The sequence below is a fragment of the Mixophyes fleayi genome, chromosome 1 (genome assembly GCF_038048845.1).
Source record: "Mixophyes fleayi isolate aMixFle1 chromosome 1, aMixFle1.hap1, whole genome shotgun sequence".
Taxonomy (NCBI): Eukaryota; Metazoa; Chordata; class Amphibia; order Anura; family Limnodynastidae; genus Mixophyes; species Mixophyes fleayi.
The window spans coordinates 221,521,114-221,546,602 of NC_134402.1; the positions used below are offsets into that span (position 1 = coordinate 221,521,114).

General features: G+C 39.9%; 1 protein-coding gene across 1 annotated transcript in view; it reads right to left on the reverse strand.

Annotated features, from left to right (window-relative positions):
- Positions 1–25,489, reverse strand: part of APC2 (APC regulator of Wnt signaling pathway 2) — a 56,844-nt gene that overhangs the window by 14,244 nt on the left and 17,111 nt on the right. Inside the window, exons 3-10 of the mRNA XM_075205562.1 lie at positions 15,659–15,817; positions 7,078–7,162; positions 6,502–6,685; positions 6,169–6,277; positions 5,902–6,015; positions 1,428–1,508; positions 804–884; positions 224–602 (exon numbers count right to left, since the gene is read on the reverse strand). Of these exons, the coding sequence (XP_075061663.1) occupies positions 224–602; positions 804–884; positions 1,428–1,508; positions 5,902–6,015; positions 6,169–6,277; positions 6,502–6,685; positions 7,078–7,162; positions 15,659–15,817 (1,192 nt within the window). The remainder of the gene's footprint in view (positions 1–223; positions 603–803; positions 885–1,427; positions 1,509–5,901; positions 6,016–6,168; positions 6,278–6,501; positions 6,686–7,077; positions 7,163–15,658; positions 15,818–25,489) is intronic.

Sequence of the window (25,489 nt, forward strand, 5' to 3'; positions counted from 1 at the left end):
GCAGCAATAATATAAATATTTTGTCAATCATGTTATAATCAATGGAAGATTATGATTTATTTTTTTTAAAAAAATTGTGAATTTTGATCTAATGACCATGTGCCTCCTCTGGGCAACTCCTATGCTGCTTTGGTACATTAACATTTTTCAAATGTTGCTGCATTCATCTCACTCAGCAGAGTTATATATTATGTGAATTTCTGCTCCTAAGATACACAAATACCTGGGCTACTGTCCTGCGCACCATCTCTCTGCTCATGGCTAAGCATCCAGTCCCAACAGGTCTCTGTGTAGGAACGTATCTGCTCCAGGATGTGAAGGACTCTCATTTCCTTCTTGGCCTGTCCCTCATCTGGTTGTGAGAAGATGACGTTATGAAGTGTAGCATTTGCTCGGATTCGGGCATCCTTGAAGCCCTGGGTTTCATGTGTCCTTACGTCCCGTTCTGTTTCATGCAGGATCTGGAGTAACAGCGGGAGACAGCCAGATCTACGCATAGCCTGACAACTGTCCTGTGAGCTGGACATGGCCAACAGAGTACGTGACATGTCATCCTTATCACGTGTGGCCAACATGGACAAGAGCCAGAATACAACCTCAACCTGTGGGGAACAGTTTGTATCAGTCTCTTATTAATCTATAACCACATCATTAACATGCCATTATCCTTTGCCACCATGTACGCCAATATATTCCTCTGCATACAGGCACACATCCTCATTAGGATCATTTAAACCTTGGTTTTACCACTTTATTTTTTTAATACCATGCTAAAACAATCAAGATCACTCTCACACAATTACCTTGTTTTCTGGCTGGCCTGAGTTGTCCTCTGGTTGTGAAATATTCTCTGCCATTATTTTTTCTGCAGGTTCAAGACAAGGCTGTGGAACATGAGATGTTATTATAGTTTACTCGTGTATCCCTTTTCACACCGGTCAATACATATAAAGGATAAATTATTCTTCTATATTTTGTGTACATGGTAACGTCCCAAGAGTGTGATAGAACTACTGGACACTGAGGGAAAGAGGAGTGATACTGCAGTGAAATGAGTTTTGTGTTGAAGGAGGAGGGGTGATTAGATGGAAGCAGTAACAATTGCCAGTGTTAATTGGGTGGAAGTGCCAACTGTCATCTTTACACTACATATGTACACTACTAGGGATACAAACGGACATCAGATCTGAAAATCTATTAAAATATGTGTAATAATTTGGAACAAATGTGAGGATGACGATGTTGGTGGGAAGGTAGAATTATTTATATATATATTATAGACATGGGGGGCTGTAGTTTGGATACAGTCCTCAAATAGACAACCCCAATAGACTATGTGGTATAAGATCATATTGAGATTGCATGCACATACTTATACTTAAGATATCCCTGGTTATAGATCCATCACCTTGCTGAAATGCTTTTACCTCTATAGTTTGTTCTCGGTTTCCTATTCTCTGCATTTCTTCCAACTGCTGCTCAATCTGCTCTAGACGAGATGCCCGAATCTGACAAGATAGGAGACCGAACAGAAAAAATAAGCTCTTATAAAAATATAGACGTATATATTAAATCATACATGTTACTTAAACATTATAAACCCAAAATGTTTTAAACCCAAAATGTAAGCAAATCCATGTATGGCTCATATATCATACATGACAATGATAAATGAGTGTTTTATAGTGATTTATTGTACATCAGTTATCAGCATTTTAAATTGGAAATAGTGACCTGTGACAGTTTTTGCTGTATATGCTGAGAGCAAAGAAAAGTCAGTGATAATATGAATGCTTACCTCTAATGTTTCTTCATTTTTAAAACACATTTAATGTAAAAAAAGACAAAAAGATTTGCCATAGAATATAGCGCTGTCAAAGTGCAATATATTTTCTAATCAATAACACTAACAGTCATGCAGATAGGCTGTGCATTTAGTGGAGTGCAGGAGCAAGCATCAATGCTGACAATGGAAGCAGGACTTCAAAGTCCTGCTTGCTAACATTTCAAGGGGTATATTTACTAAACAGCGGGTCTGAAAAAGTGAAGATGTTGCCTATAGCAACCAATCAGATTCTAGTTATTAATTTAGTACAGTATTCAAAATGACAACTAGAATCTGATTGGTTGTTATAGGCAACATATCCACCTTGTTAGCCCACAGTTTAGTAAAAATACCCCCAGGAATTAATTGCAACTTATTAATTTTCCTTCCAAAAGAACCTAATTTATGTCTTAAATTAATAAAGAGAGCGAGGAGACATAGGAACTGTTTTGATTACGTGTCACTTTAATGTGTCCCATTAAAAGTATAGAGAAACTCCTTATTACCAACACATCCTTAAATACCAGTCCATTTGCAGTGAAAAAACAGTCCTGCGCAAAAAAAAGGCTCATTACATCACAAAATGGTGTATGCACTGAGGGGTATATATTTGTGTATATTTGTAAATTACTCTTAGTGGCTTGGAATGTGGGATACGGTTTTATTAAAAAAAAAATTGACAGCGTACAATAAGCAAATTGAATATGGTTTTGTGAGTAAACAGAACTGTTCTGGTATTCAGTGAAAGATGAAGTTGTACATCAAATAAAATAGTGTATGAACTGCATGTACCTTCCACAGTTGACTGTAATTATTATACATTATTATTAAGTGTGAGTTATAATGTGACTACATTTGTATACTGCAACTATTCATCCTGCACAGAAATATAACAATTGCTTTTCTGGATTTTCTTAAATATGATTTGTGTTGCTTTAAATTTAGCACCAGCCCCAGCGCACAGATGTCTAAGCACAGTATAAGGAATTGTTATAGTATTGCATGTTTTACATTTTATTTCTATCCTCCTGTAATTTCTCCTGCAATGCCCAAAATAACAAAAGTGCTGAGCCTTGATAAGTGAGTGTTAATGAATTTTTAATGATAATTTTCCATTTCAGAAAAAAACATACATTTTCAGATATAACTAACCAGCTTTTAGCAGGCTGTTGGGGTATAGTTTAAAAGCTCCTACTTTTAAAGGGGAAGTATGGGTTATCTTTATTTTCTAGCTCTGAATTAGCAGTGAATCTCAACTCCAGTTATCAATGACTCAAAACATGTCATATATGTTATATTCCTGCCTTAGCCTTTCACCGTCAAGAGAATCTTATGTAAATTATGTTGACACAAGGCCAGGTCAACCAAGACTGAAGGTGAGACTGTACACCAGTTTTATGTAATGTACTAATACAGGTGAACAGTGTAAAACTCCCACAAAAGACACTGCAATAACCCAAAACTGGTTTTGCTCACATTGCACCTGCACACAGGTGTGTGCAGGAAGATGGCATCCTTTGCACATGTGTGCAGGTTAAACACAGGCATTACCAAAACAAGGCAGAACATTAACTATAAAGGGTGATATTAGCACATGCTTGAAGGCATTCATGATTCAAAGGTAAGAAAGGAAAAAAGTAGTAGATATACTTTAAGCCCTGGGTGTAACTACTGAGGTAGCAGCTGTTACAGGGCCTGACCATGGCTTGGCTTCACATTGCTGCTATCCAGGGTCCTGGTCCCTTTTGCCATCTCCTTTGAGCAACAGGAGCTTAATGAGGTCCCGGCTGTACGGCGGTCAACACCGCAAGGCATTTGAAGCCCTAGAATGTCTTGAGCAGCAAATGGAGCAACAGACAGCAAGGGTGGATGGCCGGCTTGGTATAATATGTGAAGATAGGGCAAGAAGGGATTGATGGGGGGATATGGAGAGTAGTGCCCTTTCTAGAAACGTTTGGACTCTTTCAAAAAATTTGTTATGGGGAACACAAATTTCTAGTTATGCTCCTGCTTTAAGACATAAATGGGCCCAGGGAACAAATCCTCTCCTATTCAAATTCCATTACTTATTAAGTAGCCTGATTTTCCCTTACTTGTCTGAGTTATATAATAGCTAAATGTCAAGGAAACATTGGGACAAAACAGGAAAAGTTCAGATTGATGAGGGGATGTCCTAATGGTATAGGTGTTGCTTTGTGCTACTTTTCAACTTTTACAAACCCAGCTTGTTTGATTAAAATAATCCACAATCTGCAGTCCCCATACAAAGTAATGGACCACAAAATGGCACCTTTATTTATGTGGATTAGTAAATATACTTGCACATAAAAATATCTGTTTGTCATAAATGATCCCTAATGTCTACTTTTCTCCTGTTTATTATTCTCATTTACAGTATTCCCTTGTGTGGAATTCTGTCTAGTCAACACACTGGATTTAGACACCCAGTCATATTGGTTGCTTATTTGACTAAAATGCAGTGACAGCCATTGTGTCATCTGATGTGAGAAAGCAATAAGGACATTGCTACATTCCATAAGGAAAAGCAAGGAATGTGAGGGGGTGAACTGTTGAGACAAATATTTGAAAATTGAGAAGAGGAGGAAATCACCTATACAGTTTTGTTTATTTCCCCAACACTTTTGCTGTTCATCGCTTTTACTCGGTGCCATTGCCGTGAGTCAATTGCAAGCTCTAAAGACTCACTCATTGGCTCCCATACTTATTTTACTATTTAGTACCACTATAACGATCTGTGGTACTATATAGTCCCCTGTGATAAACTGTACAACTCTATACTGCTCTGTGATTACACATATAACATAGACTGTGAAAATGGTGGTGTTACGGTACTCCGCAGAAACTGGGCGAGGGTTGTAACTTGTACATAAGGAAAATTTAACACTAGATTACATAATTTTGACAATACAGTGAAAAAAAAATCGTGACCGATAAGGACTAACGCCAGGTTTTTCTGACAGTAGCTTTCACCAGGGACCTCTTCCAGGGCTGCAATTTCCAGTGCCCATACGGAAGTCTGCTCATGCGTGCACAGCGGGACCCTGCACTGCCCTGGTGAGCTGTAAAACTCCTCTTACCGCTACCAGCCAGTATAGCCGGGGGAGCTGAGCATCACTCAGCTGCCCTGGCAAAATCTAATTGATAAATTGAGGTGACAAGATCTTTTATTGCTGCGTCCCACAGCAAAACTTTGAAGAGACCCCATCCCCTCTTCACCTCCCAACACAACACCCTCTGTAAGCAGATGCGCAGATAAGTAATTAGGCTAATGGTATAGCCGTGTTTATTAGCATAGGCAATTCTGCACTTCTATGCTCTTTTCCAAGAACCATAAATTCTTAACTTCCTGAATTATGAACAGTGATTAGTTCTGTGAATGTCAGCAGCGTTCATAAAAAAAAAAGCATGTCTTGTGTTTCAGGAATGTAGCATGTATACTTTCTAAAACATTTTTTTTTAATGTAGAGTTCTCTATGCTAATATAGAAGGTTGTGTGAAGTTATTACATGTCATTAATATTAGCTGCCTGAATCTCATGGGCCCCTTGTGTCCTACATCCCTGTTACAAATATCAAAGTGATAAATTCCCTATAAAATGACAGGCTAACCATAAGTACTTTGAACAAACATTACCAACATTGTCCAAGAGACTGAGACACAACAAGGTTAGCTGCTATATTTGTTAAAATGTATTTTATTTACTATTGTTACTTAACCCCTTAAATACTTTTTTGAAACAGAAAACTTGCACAAGCCCAATTTATTAAATCCATTAGTACTGAAAATGTAACGACTATTGAGAGTCTGAAATCATGGAAAATACACATTTCAAGTTGAATATACTGAGAGGCAATTAAAAGGGCCATCTATGATGTACTCAGCCCAGTCTTGGTTGTTATCTACTACTAATACTATTTGGTAGATTAGTGGTGACTAAATGCAATTGTTTATCAGAACCTTTGTGAGATGAAATGATTTCTTATTAATGGTTTAAATGGTTTATAGCTGTAGTCATAGTTTATGTTTCATTTTTATCCCACGCTCTTAGTTCCTACCTGTGCTCTCTGCACCATCTCATCTGCAGTACCAAATCTCTCCTCCAACACACAACGCAGGTGCTCTGACTCAAACTCCAGCTGCTGCCGGATCAGATCAATCTGCATTGAGAACTGAGAGCAACGAAATGGTTATCATGAATTACATAGGTACAGGTAATGAAAATGAGAAATAGTTGTAGTATGGAGGACTAACAAACAGTGCAACATATATACAGAATATATCACCCTCAGGTTCCCTATATTAAAGATCTCTGAGCATCTCACCGTCTCAACCTGAGGCAGCTCCTCCAAGCGCTTGGACAGACTTTGAAGCTGGGAGTAATACCAGAATTTCTCTTTTTCTTCCTTATCAATCTCTCCCAACAACAGAGATCTATCAAGATAAAAGTTATACATAATAATGTCTGTGGACTATCTAATGCTGGCTGGTAGTTCTGTCAAATTGAATATTTATATTATAGCCAGTGTTTAATCAATAAAAGAACCATCCATAATCTAGTCAAGCACAACATTGAAGCACCTACAAAACTTACTGAAGTCTTTATATTAATCCTCATGGTCACAGAGCTGTTCCTTGTGCTTCTAGCATGTTCCTACCTTTCCCTGTCCAGTTCTGCTTTTAAGTTCATACTGGAACGATTTTCCATCCTTCCTTTTTTCTGAGTATCAGAGTGCAGTGACGATGTTGCAGAAGTCTGACCCAAGACCAGAGAGGCATCAGGAGGGCCAATGGCTGAAGATGCATATTGGTTATACAGACCAGGGATATCACCCTGCAGTACTGAAACAGCACAGAGACCGGGAGGTTAGTGTAGGTCCTAATATTTTACATGCACATAGCACCACATTGGAGAAATATTTCGCTAGTTAACTTTGTTATAAAACAAAAAACAAACAAAAAATGTTTCTTGATGCATCTGACTATCATTTAATTGAATGTCAATGGCTTGAGAGAGGAACTATAGAAAAGAGAGGAAGGAGGCAAACTAGAAGGTAAATGACCAAAAAGTAGGTAATTCTGCAACCTTGTATATACTGTATGTTACTTTAAGGTAGAGTTTAAAGTTGAACCAGAACAAGTCAAAGCAAAATATCAGTTCCAAAGTAATAAATGTAGATGGACTGCTTGGATCTTTCCATAGTGGACATATTTGTTTGTGTTACTTTCCTCACCTTTCATCGGGTCTAATATGTCAGAATGGCCGGCTGATGTGCCCACATCCTGTTCAAGTTTTCCCTGAAGATGCTTCAGAACCTCCTATGATAAAGATAAAATAAAAATGTGTATTTATTATATGTATGTGTCTTGTTATTTTAAGTTGACAGCTGTATCTATCTATGGAATGAGAACATGAAAACCTTTGCTGTACCCTTCCCCCTCCTTATGCTCAAAACTGGCTTGCACATGATACACTCTCATGACCATAAACAAATTATGCACACTAATTACAGCAGCCAGTCAATGGAAGAAGAGTGGCAAACAGGAGGCATCTGGGCATTAGACACAGAGACATACAGACGCACAACAATATCCCCACTAAATCAGTCTAAACCTATTTTTCGACACACAAATGGGCCTCATTATAAATTATTAGTCACATTAAAAAGTAGAAGTGTGCGTTCTTTATCCAAACTGTATTAGGGCAACACTGGCTGGTAAAGTATACTGTGACTTGCAGTTCTATAGTCACTTAAATATTCTCTCCAGCTATAGGTAAAATGAAGTGTGTACTGCCTTAACGGACAGTAGATAGTATCATGTTAGTATACTCACCTATTTCTGCCACTGTTGTCTCAGTACACCGGCCTTCTGTGTTCTCTGTACACTTCACTACACAGAAGTTGGCACAGAAAAGTACACTTTGAACTACAACCTGACACCCCGTTCCATGCTGTTCAAATCAAGCATACTAACATGATTTACCTAGGGTTTGTCACAGATAGTAGACACATGACGTGGACACATTAAAAAAAAGTTAATATTGCTGTCCTTAATCATTTCCCACTGAGTGTAATATTTCAAAAGGTACAATTCCATATAGGTCAGCTCCATAGGATCAAGGTTAGGGGAAAGTATTCAATGGAGTCACTCCAAAAATCATATAAGCCTTAAAGTGTACCTGCCATTAAACTTTCAAAAATCTAACACTAATAGTACAGCCTGAGTTAATGAAAGCCTAACTGCAGTGTATAGTTTTTAGCACTTATACTACATTTTAGAAAATCAGCTATAAAACTGTGCTCCTTTCTATCTTGCTTGTTACTTCCTGCATTAACTCATTAAAAGGCATTATTTATATAAACTTCCTAGGAAGTTTAGGAAGATTATCATGTGACAGTAATGTTGTGTGTTCATTCAAAACCAATGGTTGAAAGCTTGCAACTTTTTTTTTTTATTGAGTTTTGCAATGCAGAGGGATTACAGAGGAGAAATGGGAAAGTGAGGAAAAGGGGTATAAGAATCGGTCAGTGTAATACCATCCTGCAAATAACATACCGAATTAGTAAGTGATTCCAGTAACAATGAACAATGACTGTTTCCCTATCCCCCAATCCAATACAAGGAGGGCAGTCACTAATGAGAGCCTAAAAAGTAATTAGGTGAAAGTTTATTGTTTTGCCTACACAGATTGCAACAATGGCCAGAGGGAACTGAACCAACACGTCTCCAGACAAGTCCATCAAGCTACAAGATTTAGTAGGAGACTCAGTGGTAATCCAGCCAAGGAGACTACATTGCTGCAAACTGAGTGGGGGAGTTGGTGATAATACAAACAGTATGGTGCATCCTGTGTACATACTAAATTCTTTCTAGGACTGAGGACATGTAGGGTGGTTCTGGCTTTCTCAAGCAATTAGCTTTCTGGCACTAACTTCTGTGTATGTTGGGGTGTGCCAGTGACACACCACAGCTGGAGAGAGAAAGACAGGAAGTCAGGCATTGCACTTTAGTGATATTGAGTATTAGATGGTGGACTTCCTTCCACATGGGGACCAACTTTGGACACCCACACCAAATGTGTAACAAGGAACATTCTTTGCCACATTGTCTAAATTGTCTAAAGCAAAAATTTGAGGAATTTGGGAAGCTTTTGTGTAGGTGATATGAAATAAATGAATACTTTATCAATTAAACTTTTGCAGCAGTTTATCTGATGTGAACACATATGGAACTTGATGCCGCATTAGCTCATATTGCCATCCTCTTTTCCAGTTCCAGGCTCTCCCACATGTTCTGCTCTCAGGCAGCGCATGGGGACTCTTGGGGTTTACACCACCATAGAGTAAGGGCCTGTAAATAGTGTAGAGAAGCCCTCTACCAGAGGAATGGTATCAGCAAAGAGTCTCAAAATTGAAACGTTTCGGTAACACATACCCTTTGAAGTGTCTGCAATACAGGTGTTTTATTTGCAAATGCTGGGATAGCCCTTACTCTGGGATGTCAAATCTGTCCTGGACCTCTGCAAAGGGGGGAAACCACAGACAGGCAGAATGTCTGTCAAAAATAAAAAAAAAAGCCTGCTTACCCACAAAGAGGGGGCAGGATTTCAAGCCTGGGAGAAATGCTGGGTTGTTCCAAATTGGGACTAACATTAGGGCAGACGAGAGCAGGGAGAAACAATCCCAAACTTTCAGGAAGAATGCAATTCTTGGGCACTGCTTGGGGGCGGAGTTCCTAAGCTGCACTGGGACCCAAAGGGCAGAGGAAATCCAAAAGGAATTACAGGATTCAGATTCAATTGAGACCCAGATTCTAGGACCATGTGGCTACACATTGTATACATTGAGCCAAGTGACTGGCTGTTAAGTATAATTGTATATTGGGCCCCCCTCCTTTGCAGATTTGTATAATATTGTTACGAGCCACGGCGGTGCCCAGCCGCCGCGACTCACTCACCCGCGTCCCGGCCGTCGCCATGACGACCGGGACGTCATTTCCGGCCATAACCCGGCCGTTGCCGGGGCAACCAGTAGACGCTTCAGAGCTGCGTCCCGGCAATAGGAGGAGGCCGGGCGCAGCGTTCTACAGCCTGTGGGCTAATTAATATGGGCAGATTATAGGAGGCAATTACAGGCATTAGCCTGCAACTGTGCAGGCCAGGGGCAAGCCCTGATTGGCTCTGTTAGTGACTGCTTTATTAACCTGCAGGAGTGTGTTCAACCTGTGATTGGTTCAGCTGGGTATTTAAGGCAATGAGGTCTGCTGCCTCATTGCCGGTTATAGCTCCTGTGTTCCAGTCTGCTAACCTGCTAGTTCCTGTCCTGTATCCTGATATCGCTATTTGACTCCCCGTGTATGACCCTTGGCTTTGATTTGGACCTTGCTCGTGTTTCCTGTGACCCTGATCTCTGGCCTGTTTACCCGTTCTGCTATTTGCCTGTGACCCCTGACCTCAGCTTGTTCATCAATACGCTTGTCTGCTGCCGGCCCTTGACCTCTGCGTGGACCTGACTTCTCTTGCCTGGGTTCTCCCCAGCTGGTACGCACTTCACGACCCTCTGTCAGTCTGCGGCCCAGTCTGTCCCCACCATCAGGGGCTCCAGTGAACACCTGACTGGCAGAGTAGATTCCGGGTTGTGTTGTGCCGGCTGGAGGGGTTCCTAACAAATATGTGCTTTGCACCTGTGTTCATCTGCCTGCCAGAAGCAAGGGAGGCATCCTCTCTCTGTTTCCTCTCCTGCCACATCCTCTAAAAACACAGCAAAACAGCATTCCCGATGGATCACAGAACTGTTTTCAGTTTCTTCTATTATAGGCTGATACTAGCTCTATTTCCTTTTGTAAATGGAACTCCCAACAGTGTAGTTAGAATCCTGGCCTCTGGTGTTCTTGAAACTTGGTGCAGAACATACTCCCTCCAGAAGTGCTGCTGTGTTCTGAACTGTTCAGTTGACATCATTTTCTAGCAGTAACGACTGCAACTTGCTCTTGGTCATATAAACCTGCTCCTCACAACCATCAGTGCTAGTAGGTTTTGTTCCAGAAATCGTTCCTGCTAAGATAAGTTTGTTCATGGATTCTTGACTTTACATAACACTGATTAAGAGCACACTGTCATTTCACTGAACATTATGTTTGCACTGGATCACGCTATATGCTTGCTGCTTTTTCTGCTAATACATTGCTGGAACCTAGAACACGTTATTGACTGCCGATTACATATGATATTGTGTTGGGTCTGATATCACAGATTCCACTGCCAAGATCATTGCTTTCAAGTCATGGAGTGTCTCCATGTTATACTTCTGTTGTGCCATGGGGTGGTGCTGTAGATAAGCTACTACTACTATGTGTTTAAGTCCTGGGGCAACTGAGAACTGTTGAACATGTATTGTTCTATGGAAAAGGGGGTTCCGGTAAGTGGACATTACAATTAGTGGGTTCTAGTATTTTTTCTCAGCACTGACTACCCCTGGCCTTACAAGTTCCCTGTATCATAGAAATTGATATCCATCATCCTGTCCCGTTATTGATGATAATGATCAATTGCCTGTCCTCCACTGAACTCCAGGCCACCAGTGACTGTGCTCACAATTTTGCAACCAGGGTCTGAGTTATATATAAAACAAATTAAATTTTTTATTGATTTTTGAACAGACATAAAGAAAAAACATAAGACAAAAGACAAACCTATATCTTAAAAGATTACTTGTGGTCAATTGAAAAGGACAAAATATTTTTCCAGACATATAAACATCATACAGGAACATTCAGACATGTGAGTACATATCAGGGGGTAAATGTATGAAGCTCCGGGTTCTTCAACACCCGCGAGTTCGGCGTCTTCAGCGCTTAAATTTAAAGCGGCGCTGCCTTGTAAAGGGAAACTTCCCTTTACAAGGCAGCGCTGCTTTAAATTTAAGCGCTGAAGACGCCGAACTCGCGGGTGTTGAAGAACCCGGAGCTTCATACATTTATCCCCAGATGTAACATACATTTTGTATACCAAACATGAATTGCAGGTTGCACCCAGAGTAACATGTAATAATGCAATACAATACCAATACAATGCAATACAAAGTGAGGCGAGCAGGGGCGGGCACACGGAGTCCATTGTTAGAGGAATGTGTATATTACAGAAGAGGGAAATGTATCGGAATAAACAGAGTGAAGTATACCAGTAGGACCAGAGCTTATGAACTGGGCTCTACATTTAACACTGGCCCACCAGGTACTGGGTACTATACAAGGGCAGATTGGGAAATTGAAGTGGACCCCGAAATTCTGAAAGACCAGACCAAAACAACTATAGGTGATTCCAACACAAAGTAGGAGGGATTAACACACAGTCAGCCCTATCCACAACAATGGTGCTAAGTGGGACCAATGCCTAAGATGACGAAAACAGAACAGGTAATACAGAGATACAAGTACCGCCACAATACTTGTTAAATAGGCTTCCCCATGAAAAACAATCTTTCAACCTCCAGGGGTTACCAACGGCAATAGCAGCAGAAAAAACCCTATTGATTTATTAAAGAGCTTTTTGACCCTTTGATAAATGGGCCTCTTAGTGCATACAAAATGCTCAAAGAAGAATCCCTGACCAGCAGAGTCTCAAAACACCATTAGCATGCGCACTAATGTGGTTTTGAGAATGATTAATAAGTCCCATCACATAGCAAAAGTTTAATATTCAGGCACTAAACAAAATTACTCAAATCAGAAAATTGTGCTTACCTGCCATTCTTAGGTTCAATTATGTGGCATTGGACAAAGTTTTGCCTTTATTGGTTCACGTCATTTCTTATGGCCAGGCACCAGCACTGGTTCAGTGAATGATGCAGTCACACAGGCTGCGCATAGGTGGCATGTGGCCTCCTCCAGCTGCAATGTTTAGTAGCGGTCCAGCCTGGGGGAAGGACCACCACTGCTCCAGGCAGATCCATTAGACCATCAGCCTATTGGGAGGAGTCCTATTAAGGCTTATGCCTGGCTCTATAATTAACATTTCTCCACCTGAAACTGGGTTCGGTATTGTACACAGAATTTGTACTGTACACTGTGTAGATATAGTGGGTCTGATTCATTAAGGCACACAAAACATTGCACGTTTTTTAAAGTTGCACGTAAATCGGGTATAAGCACGTCCATATTCAACAAGATGTTGTGGGTTTCCTCTGGGTGCTCCGGTTTCCTCCCACACTCCAAAAACATACTAGTAGGTAATTGGCTGGTAACAAATTGACCCTAGTCTGTGTCTGTCTGTCTGTCTGTGTGTGTGTGTGTGTGTGTGTGTGTGTGTGTGTGTTTCTGTCTGTGTGTGTGTGTTTCTCTCTGTCTGTGTGTGTGTGTGTTAGGGATTTTAGACTGTACACCCCAATGGGGCAGGGACTGATGTGAATGAGTTCTCTGTACAGCGCTGCGGAATTAGTGGCGCTATATAAATAAATGGTGATGATGATGATATGTCTGTTGATGAATACGGGTCTAGGTCCCTCTGCTCTAACAGACAATACACTGCAGGATACGTCCAATACATATGTGGAATATAAAGTCCCAAAAGAATGCACACCTGTTAATAATATAGGGCCTGATTCATTAAGGATCTTAAATGAAGAGGTATCTTATTTTAGTCTCCTGGACAAAACCATGTTACAATGCAAGGGGTTCAAATTACTCTGTTTTGCACATAAGTTAAATACTGACTGTTTTTTCATGTAGCTAACCACTTAGCCACCACCATTTTCAAACCCACCGGAAACCCGCAGCTTGATACATTTACCCCAAAGTCTCCAGAACAGTGTCACCTGATATACACTATCTAGATGTCTTTTCTCATTTTGTACCTTCCCATTCCATGATCTGAGGGGTTCCAAATAGCACAGAATACAGTATACTTGTGATAATATTGCATATACTAGAGCCTCACACAATACCTGGAAAGGACAATAGGGGAAATTCTCATGATAGGGTTAATTCTACATTACTAAAGGATAGCAGACATTCACTAAATGTCTGTATGGTCAGAATGTGGTCTTGAAATACATTCATTTTTAATTTGTAATCAATTGATAATATTTACATTTACATGCACACATACCACAAATAAGATATTTATAGTAACCTTTTTACTTTTTCATTTACAAGTACATGAAAGGCAAAGAACATGTATACTCTGATAAAAAGCTGAACAAATAGCTAAGGTAAATCATCCAGACATTGTCCCAATGATAAAGATTAATACTTGTTATAATTTTCAAGGTACATGAAATACATTTGTGAAAGGATTTGAATTGTGGAGATAAATATTTTTTAATAGGAGAAACTGGTATTTGGTTGCTCAATATGTAGACGTAGGACATGTTGTGACTTGTAGTTCACTAAAAGCTGGAGCTCAAAAGATTGAAAAACAGAACATTGTATCCTAACCTCAACTAATTGAATACTATTAACAATAATTATTATAATTATTGCCATATACTTAGATACTAAAATACTTTTCAACCATATATCACAGAGATTCACATGCTGAAATCCAGCAATCATGTTTTATTTATTTTTTGGAGACTGACTGACCTACTTGTCCATGCTTGGACCTGTGATTTTAAATAAAAAGTATCAGAAGCAAGAGAGGCGGTAACAGTCAGAGGGAGAGACAGGAGGTGGGCATTCCTTACTACGTATGGAGTGCAAACATTAGATACTTTAGCGGCGCCAGTGGGCAAAGAAGTGCTTTTCTAAACGAACTTTGAGCAATGTAGTGATAATAAGCATCAGGCACACAAAACTAATATGTATGAATAAAACATCCCTTCTTAATGGTACATGTAAGCCATAAATAAGGCTAAAGACAGTATTTTAGTGGAAACCACCTTGGGGTGCACTGGGTGGACCATCTAGGTGCACTGGAGCAAAATCAAGACTTTTTGCAGTGTGCCTCCATAAATGACCTCCACTGACAGTTAAACAGTGGAAGGAGCAGGGTCAATAGTACAAAGCAGTAATATGAGTCTCCTGTGTAGGGATGTGATGGCAGAACATTATTATGAGAAGTGCACCTCTCTATGACACATCCAACCACTATAAACGTATTTCCACTGTTGAACATTAAAGTACTCTTAGGTTTATATTTTATTATTAACGTGCATTTATGTTAAAAATGATATGCCACTGTAGGATGAAGACTAGTATTGCATTACATAATGTGTAAGGGTTTATCAATGCTAACTCAGTGGTTGTGAAAAAAAACCCAATCTTCTCCCACTGTCTAAGTGGTCATTAATAGTAAATTATCTTTTATTACCAAAAATATATCCAGCCTCATTGTAAGTTTGTAAGCTAAGACAGTGTACTCCATATGTAACAACCATGACTTGCCTCTTTCCTGCTGTCCTAGTAAGTATGTTTGTATTGTAAAGACTAATATTTAGTGTCAGGGTACGCCTGACAATGGTAATTAAGCAAATTGCCTTTATAACTGATTGGGGAGGTTTTTTTATTTCTCTGAGTGTTGCAAGAACACCATATACAATCAGAACACAAAATAAACACATAAAATCAGAGCGCAGAGACAGGGTGAACTAGACTTGCAGAATGAATCCCACATTGAGAAAGGTCCAACAGCATAATTTTCTGCTTCTGTTTCCATTTTTTTACATTTTTGTATTTATATATCTATTTTCTACTGTTCCCTCATTTATTGTATGTTAATTGTGTCCTTAGAGTTCCTGCAATCTGTTTTTCATCTTTCATTAATTGTTTTTATTAGTTATCTCTCATTCCGAAAGTCTCCCATCCGTCCACTCTCACCTTCATGTCCGATGTATCATGCTCAAGGCGGGTCAGCTGGCTGCTGTTATCCTGCAGCTCCCTCCTAAGGTGAGAATTCTCCTTTTTCAGGTCCTCTACCTGGCGGACCAGCTGATCATAGGAGGCAGGAGAGCCAACTAATCCAATTCTTGCACACACCTGCATGGATTACATCAATTACTCAACCTTGCATATAATACAATCAAACATAAATGTAAATACTCCTATGTGTAAAATAACAAACAAAAAAAAACCTGTCACCAAGAATGTTTTCTTAAGCAACATAGTAACATAGTAACATAGTTGATGAGGTTGAAAAAAGACACCAGTCCATCAAGTTCAACCTATTTTGGATCTCCTGCGATCCTGCACTTATATTTGAAATTAATCCAGAGTAGGCAACCGCCCATCTGTTTCAATTTTGAAAATCCCCCCAGACTCAATATTGCAATCCAATTTTTACCCTATATCCACTACTATCCTTTATTTTAAATTAACGGTCATATCCCTGGATACACCTTTCCGCTAAAAATTTGTCTAACCCTTTCTTAAACATATCTATTGAATCTGCCATCACAACCTTCCCTGGCAATGAATTCCATATCTTGACTGCCCTTACTGTAAAGAACCCCTTCCTTTGCTGGTTGTGAAATTTCCTCTCCTCTAACCTTAGGGGATGACCACGTGTCCTGTGTATGGTCCTTGGGGTAAAAAGTTCCCATGAAAGCTCTCTGTATTGACCCCTAATGTATTTGTACATAGTAATCATATCTCCCCTTAGACGCCTCTTTTCTAAAGTAAACATGCCTAAACTGGCTAACCTTTCCTCATAACTTAATGACTCCATACTTTATCAATTTTGTCGCCCTTCTCTGAACCCTTTCTAGTTCCAAATTATCTTTTTTATAGAGTGGTGCCCAGAACTGTACTGCATATTCAAGATGAGGTCTTACCAACGATTTATACAGTGGCAAAATTACACTGTCTTCCCTTGCATCTATGCCCCTTTTTATGCATGCCAATACTTTGTTTGCCCTTGCAGCTGCTGCTTGACATTGAGCACTATTGCTAAGTATACTGTCTACGAGCACTCCCAAATCCTTTTCCATTATAGATTCTCCCAAATTAATTCCATTTAATTTATAGATTGCATTCTTGTTTTTGATCCCTGAATGCATAACCTTACATTTATCTGTGTTAAACCTCATATTCCATTTAGCCGCCCAATCCTCCAGTTTATTTAAGTCCCTCTGTAGAGAAGCTACATCTTGCTCTGATTTTATTACCTTACAGAGTTTAGTGTCATCTGCAAAAATAGAAACTTTACTCTCTAAACCATCACCAAGGTCATTAATAAATATATTAAAAAGGAGTGGTCCCAGTACGGAACCTTGAGGTACTCCACTTAAGACCTTTGACCAATTAGAAAATGTTCCATTTATCACAACTCTCTGTTCCCTATTCTCTAACCAGTTTTCGATCCAAGTACAAATTTTGATTTCTAGACCCAGTTCCCTTATTTTGTAAACCAACCTCTTGTGTGGCACTGTATCAAAGGCCTTTGCAAAATCTAAGTAGACCACACCTACTGTCCTGCCCTGGTCTAAGTTCCCACTAACTTCCTCGTAGAAACTAATTAGATTAGTTTGACATGACCTATCCCTCACAAATCCATGTTGATTCCCACTAATAATTTTATTGCGTACCAAGTAATCCTGAATACTGTCCCTTAAAATACCTTCCAGTAGTTTCCCCACTATTGATGTCAGGCTTACAGGTCTATAATTCTCTGGTTGTGATCTCGTCCCCTTTTTAAACAACGGCACCACATCTGCTATTCGCCAATCCCTTGGTACTGAGCCTGATGAGATTGAATCTCTGAAAATTAAGAATAGCGGTCTAGCTATTTCCGAGTTTAACTCCATAAGGACCATTGGGTGTATGCCATCGGGACCTGGAGCTTTATTTATCTTAATATTCTTCAGTCGCCTTTGGACTTCTTCTTCTGACAACCAAGTATTAATTAATGGCATGGTTTCATTTCCATTTTTATGTATTACTCCTGCCATTTGTTCCTCTCTGGTAAATACTGAAGAAAAGAACGTGTTTAATATCTCTGCTTTCTCCTTAGTATCATTTATCAATTTACCCATCTCACTTCTTAGGGGTCCTATATTATCTTTTTTAATCCTTTTGCCATTTATATACTTAAAAAACTTTTTGGGGTTTGTCTTACTTTATTTTGCAACGTGCCTTTCATTTTCTAATTTAGCCAATCTAATTTCCTTTTTGCATGTTTTATTACATTACTTGTACCTATGGAAGGACTCCTCTGACCCTTCAGACTTAAACAATTTAAATGCACGCTTCTTCCTTTGCATTTCTTTCCTTACCTTTTTATTTAGCCACATTGGTTTAGACTTAATTCTTTTACATTTATTTCCCATAGGAATGAACTTATACGTGTATGTTTCCAACAACATTTTAAAGACAGCCCACATTTCTTCCGTATTTTTTCCTTCAAAGGCTTTGTCCCAGTCTATGCTCTTTATAGACTCCTTTAGCATATTAAAATTTGCCTTTTTAAAGTTTAAAGTCCTAGTTGATCCCTTATACTGTTGTTTCTGGAAACTAATTTCAAATGAGACCATATTATGATCACTGTTTCCCAAGTGCTCCTTTACTTGAATATTTGATATTACGTCTACATTGTTTGTTATTACTAGGTCCAGTATAGTCCGGTTCCTAGTTGGTTCCTCAACTAATTGGGACATGTAATGGTCTTTTAGCGTGCTCAGAAACCTATTTCCCCTAGCTGTACCGCAGGTCTCAGTACTCCACTCAATGTCCGGATAATTAAAATCCCCCATAATTAAAATTTGACCTAGTTGTGTAGCCTTTTCAATTTGCTGTAGAAGTTGGGCTTCCTCAATCGTACTAATATCTGGCGGTTTATAGCATATCCCTAGCAGAAACTTCTCTGAACTTTTTCCTCCGCTGGATATTTCCACCCACAATGCCTCTATATTATCACCAATATTCTCGTATATAACTTCCTGAATACTTGGTTTTAATTCTGGCTTAATATAAAGACATACTCCTCCTCCCCTTTTATTTACCCTATCCCTCCTGAAGAGAGAATAGCCTTCCAAGTTGACTGCCCAGTCATGTGTATCATACCACCAGGTCTCAGTAATACCTATAATATCATACTGCTCATTCATTGCTACTAGTTCTAACTCCCCCATTTTATCTGTCAGGCTTCTTGCATTTGCAAGCATACACTTAAGTCTATTGCCTCCCTTAGGTATTTATTTTTGCTTTAAAAAGGGCCGCTCCTTATCGGCTATGCTTCCCTCTCCCCCCTCTCCCCCCTCTCCACCCCCTTTACTCTTGTTAAATTCCTCCTTACTACTCTCAATGTCTATCCCATAAATACTTGCTTGCCCCTCCCCCCCGAAGCCTAGTTTAAAATCTCCTCCAACCTTCTAACCATCCTCTCCCCTAGCACTGCAGCCCCCTCCTCATTCAGGTGCAATCCATCACGACAATAAAGATGGCAACTGACCGAGAAATCAGCCCAGTGCTCTAAGAATCCAAAACCCTCCTTCCTACACCAATCTTTTAGCCACGCATTAACCTCCCTAATCTCACGCTGCCTCCCTGGACTAGCGCGTGGCACAGGTAGTATTTCCGAAAATACTACCTTGGATGTCCTTGCCTTAAGTTTGCGACCTATGTCCCTGAAATCATTCTTTAGGACACCCCTTCTTCCTCTAACTCGGTCATTGGTGCCAACATGCACCAAAACCGCTGGGTCATTCCCAGCTCCTCCCAACAATCTGTCCACCTTGATCCGCAATATGCCGAGCCCGAGCACCCGGGAGACAACACACTGTTCGGCATGCACGGTCCCGGTAACAGATTGCCCTATCTACCTTCCTAATAATTGAATCCCCTACCACCACAATCTGCCTGGGTCCCTGAGAAACTTTGGTCCCCTCTGTGCTGGAGAGACCATTCCCCTGGTTGCTAGAGGAAGCAGTGTCATCCAACTCTACCAATTCTGAACTGCCTTCCACAGTATCTTCATCCAATCTGGCAAATCTGCTGGGATTGGTTAGCTCAGAACTGGCCTGCCTCTTCCTCCCTCTGCTACCCCTAGTAACTGTTACCCAGCTGCCTACCTGTGCATCCTCCTCTGTCTCTGCTCCACCCTGCTCAGATAACGCATCAACGGTGAGCTGTAAACTCTGCTCCAGGTTGGCAATGTCTCTCAATGTTGCAATGGTCTGCTTTAGATCAGTTACCTGGGCTTCCAAAGAGACCAATTGCTCACATTTCTCACAGAGGTATAAACCTTGGAACACTTGCTCCAAGTGTGCATACATATGACAAGATATGCATTGAGTGAGATCATCAAGCCTGCTACTACTCATCTTATTATGGCTAACCTAACTTCTTATAGCCTACAGTGAACTTGAGTACTAGCCTTTCCTAGCCACTTACCAGATTAAACCCCTTCCTGGATTCAACTCCTTACTGGATCTAACTCCACACTTTAAACAAAAACAGCACTTGAAATCAAAAAAGCAGTGAAATCACAAGCATTTCTTGTGTCATCAGATGAGATGTTAACATCGGTTTGCAATTTGTACATTTTGTTATTCAGAGTTCTGAAGATCAGTAACAGTGCACAGATTAATCCTTCTAGAGCTATCTCTGGCAGACATTGTGTTAATCACAATGCAGGTCTCTGAGTTAAAATTAATCATTTCTATAGCAGTACATATGTGATGTCACTGTCTGTGAATACAGAATGCAAGCCGACCCCATTTATGTAAATTGTGCAGCAAGTCAGCCAATCACAGTTAACAGACCTGGAGGAAATATCATGGCAACAACCAATCACGATCCACTGATCTGATCTCCATCAAGAGATGAAATGAAGAGAAAGATGTTATGTTTTGTAAGTGGCACATTGTAAAATAAAGAACAGGTTCTTTCACAGAAATGTGTGTTCGCCACAGATCTGAAAAACATATCCCAGTCATAGGAGCACCCTTTCTTACAAAAGGTACAAAGTCATTGTAGTGCTAAATGTCAAAAATATGTATTTCCCACAGAGACACATGAGTCAAATCAGTCTGCAATTCTGTAGTGACTACATAGAAATTCTACATATGCAACCACCTAAGATTATAAAAAAAACTTCAATCATTGCAAACTATAATAGATTAAACACACTGCACAAGCAACTTTACTGAACATAACAGTAAAGAATACACACAACAAGTCAGCTTAAAAAAAATCAAACAAATCATCATAAACAAATATGAATGGCCTATTTAATAGATGTGTCACACCAGGGGCCAGACAGACCAGTTCCAGAGGCCTAATCGATCATTTGGAAGAAGCAAGGGGGTAATTTATTTACTAAAACCTCTAAAAAAGGAAAAGTGGAGGTGTTGCCCATAGCAAAAATCAGATACTAGCTATCATTATCTAGAATGTACTAGCTAAATGCTAGAGAATCAGAGAAGAAATAAGCCTGCACTCAGTTAATCCTTTTTTATACATAATACCAGCTGCTTGGTAATATAAATGCCCTATATGAATACAAATCAAAAATACCGATATTGTCTTTAACACCTCATATCTGTGTGTACCTAGCACAATAAAAACATTATCTGGGAGGTTAGAGCATTTGATTTTAACTGCATTTTAATGGTGTTTGATGCGTATTGGTCAGTGAAGGACCTGCATACAATGAGATACCCTAGACGCTGGGATGTAGGCTTAAATGGATTGCTCAAAATATGAACCAATACCTCATGTTTTCATTTTGCTAGATACTCACAAATATGCAGTGTAAAGGAAAAGTACAGATGACAACTGTCTTTTTGTTTTAGATGAATGATAGCTAGAATCTGTTGTTATGGGCAGCACCTCCACTTTTTCTTTTCAGAAGTTTTAGTAAATCTACCCCAAAGTCTTTAATTAGTTTTTCACTGGACTAAACTAGATTAAACTCTTGTGCAAGAGACATCTCACAGAGGCTTGTGTGGCAACTTACCCAGACACCTGAATTATGTATGACCTGGGAGATACCTCACACAGAAGCCTAATATACTCAAAGAGACAATAGAACCTTTGGCAGCCACTATTAGGGGGCTATTTTGGATACTTATGGAAAACATCTCATGGAAAACATCTGGTATTCCATACTTGTGTGTGCAGATCTCCCTGAATCTAGACACTACCTTGGAACTAAATTTTATTGCTCTAGTCCTACAACACTCCACTCTTACGAAATCTTGAATTTGCTATGAGGTCTCCTGTTTGGGAAGGCTTGCAGCCTTCAAAATGATGCTGCTGCCAAAATTGATATACCTGTTCCATACCTTAACTGTTGCCATAACTAAAACTACTATCACCAATCTCTGTTCTATTATGAATACCTATTTATCGAACCCTTCCCCCCCTTCCCCGCATAGCTATCTCCTGGATGTGTCTACCTAAGCAACTCGGTGGGTCAACTCTCCCCCAAACCTGGTTAAATAACATGACACTTCATTATTGGCCCAGTTCAGAGACTGGTCCCTGCCCCCATACCAAAGGCCGTGGGTAGACTTAGAACGAGCACTTAACCCACGCTTTCCTATAGCAGACTTGCTTTGGGTCCCTAAATCATGGTGGCCCCTCGGCACCCTAATGCCTCGGGCAACAAGAGATTCTTTGATAGTTTGGGATAAAGTTCTAGCAGTCAACCCTGACATTACTGTTTCCACTAGAAATGTCTGTCTCAATAGTAGCCCTGACTAAGTTGATACCATACCTCAACATCACCCTCTGGAGAACACAAGGTATAGCCACATTTGCTGATCTCTTTAATGACCAAGACCTACTGGAGGCCATTCCTCCAAATCTAAGACAGGTTTTGTCTCCCGGCCTAGGAGTTTTACAAATATCTTTAGATAAGAGATTGGCTTACCTCACTCCCTAGACAGGGCCTAAATCTCCGACCACCCCCCGGCCCTGGTATACACAAAAGTTAGTATGGCTTTTCCACCCCTTCAACCCTTCCACATAAAACAAAAGTACAGGTGCAATGGGAAGCAGACCTACATATAGATCTTTCTAACGATCAGTGGCTCATATCATATGTCCAAGTGCATGAATCACACAGAAATGTTGATAAAATTAACAGATATAACGTACTCCTGTTAGGCTTCATAAAATGTGGCCCCAGCCAGTCAAAGTTTTGTTGGCGTCTGTGTAATACAGTTGGCAACTTGCTACATATTTTTGGGGGATGTCCACTTATCCAACCATTTTGAGCTCAGGTCTTTGATTTGGATAATAAAGTTACAGCGCAAGATCCTACCCCGCTGCCAGAAGTAGCCCTCTTACACCATTATCCCCCACAGTTCCCCTTGCATGCCAAATATGATTTTAGTCATATACTGATAGCTGCATATTTCACTATAGACCAATCTTGGAAGACTCCACTGCCGACGTCTCTCCAAAGAGTAGTAGGTAAGGTTCAATACAGCTTTGAGATGGAAACGGTGGGAATGTCATATTCCACTGCAGCATCATCCCCTCTCATGAAGTGGTATAACTGGCACGTGGATGATACTGAAGGAGAGGGGTGTCCGTTCACTGGCCTTAACCCCATCTCACAACCTTCAGCATTTTTGCTTGCAGAGTCCCCCCAAGCTACACAATCACATATCTCATAGGAATTTAAATAGAAATAGAAAACATACATGATAGTGTAGCATGATAACAGATCTTGCAGAGCCATACCACCCAGACCTAAATTACCTATGACGCGAGAAGTCTAACTGCAATATGAAATAACTAACATACTGGAACATGAGAGAAAAAATTATGATATTACACAGGGATACATAAGACAAATGATAAAGACAGAAGAAACTGATTAAATGCCAAATCCTGGTACCTTTTATATAATATTCTGCAGTATACCAATCTTAATCCAAACCCTAATTTGCATATTAAAATTAAGCAGCAGTGAGCAAAAGCTTATATTTTATTGGCCACAGGCCTATAAATTATTAAAATATTTATACAACGCCTGTTTAAATACTACTCTTCTCAAGTAACAAGCTTTTATCCTCCAGTCAACTTCAGTCATAGGAAACGTCAACTTGAGATGATGATCACACTCTGCCTAAACCATAATTCAGGAACACAGGGAGCATGTGACAGAGCCATCACATGGTACCAGAGATAGCCCAGCATGCAAAATCCTAACCATCAAGAACCATAACATAAACACATTGGACCTAATTCATTAAGGAAAGCAAGGCAAAAATTATGTACATTTTCTCCTGGACAAAACCATGTTACAATGCAAGGGATGCAAATTAGTTTATTGTTTTGCACATAACTTAAATACTGGCTTTTTTTTATGTAGCACACAAATACTTGATAGCTTTATTTTTAAACTGAAATTTAAAACATGCCCTTTCTCAACTATAAATCTGTCCCCACATTTTAAATTTACCTCCCCCTCCAATGCAACATGTTTTTTTTTCAAGGTGCAATGTTACCCATTTTTTTCTGCTTTGCTCTCCTTAATAAATCAGGCCCATTAAGTTTATCATACAGCGATCTCTGAGACCTATGATGAATCCATGGCTGGACAAATCACAGGAGCCAGATAGCCAATGCACCTAAAAAGTTCCTGCTGTTTCTTGCCATTATATTTATTACAATGGATGCACATCTACCATGGTTTTTTAGAAGATCTTGTTGTCGCCTAGATTTTACTGACTGTATGCTGAGTTCTGTTTAATTGTGACTACTCTTGGATTAAACAAGAGAAAACCACAAATAATGTTAGTATATTCCTTTTTGCCACATCTCCCCAGGTAGTCTAGTGAGGAAACAGGAAGTGGGGAAGAAGGACAACGTCCATATTGCGGTACTGCGCATGCGTGAACTTTGAAACCGGAAGTGCCCACTTCCAGTCAGACCAATGTATGGAACAGACGCAGCATCAGTAGCTGCGCTACATATACATATAGTAAAAATTCCCCAAAAGGCCCTCATACAGTGACAGGAGGCACCCTAAACAATAGGAGCGCCTGGTAATGCACGAATGTGCAAATACTGTAAGAGTCCTGCCTGCAACTGCATATCCATATACATGCATAAGAGTATATCTATACAAGTATACTACTGTATAAACTGTAGTGCCTGTTGCTACTGTTGAACACTGCTGTACTACCAAGTTAACAACTATTGTGAGTACCTGCATTCTGTTGTTATCATCTTTAATAAACATAAACCTGTTTAAGTTACAAAAGCGTTGTGGCTTAACATTAGAGATAGGTGGGCTCGGTTACCAGAGATCCGAACCCACCCGAACTTTGCCTATCCGAGTACAGAGCCTGCTTGGCTCGGTACTCTCCCGCCCGTTCAGTATCGAAATCGAGGCAAAACATCATCGTGACGTATTTGTATTTCAGAGCTCGGTTCTGGCGAGATTTGAAAAGCATAAATACCCGCCTCCACAGCAATCCATCGCCATTTGACAGAGCGAGAGAGCAGGGTTAGGTCACAGGCTGTATTAGAGCAGGGACAGAGCAATAATTGCACACTTTATTCTTTGTATTATTATTTAATTTCTAATCTATTCAATTCTATTATTAATTCCAATTATATTAGCAATTGTTAGAGCAGTAAGAGAGGAGGATAGAGGAGGCTTTTTTTTTTTTTCAATTTTTTGCACTACAAGTGCTTTGGGGTGTCCCATATTCCCTAGTGTTTTACACTAATTTTTCTGGCTGTCAAAAG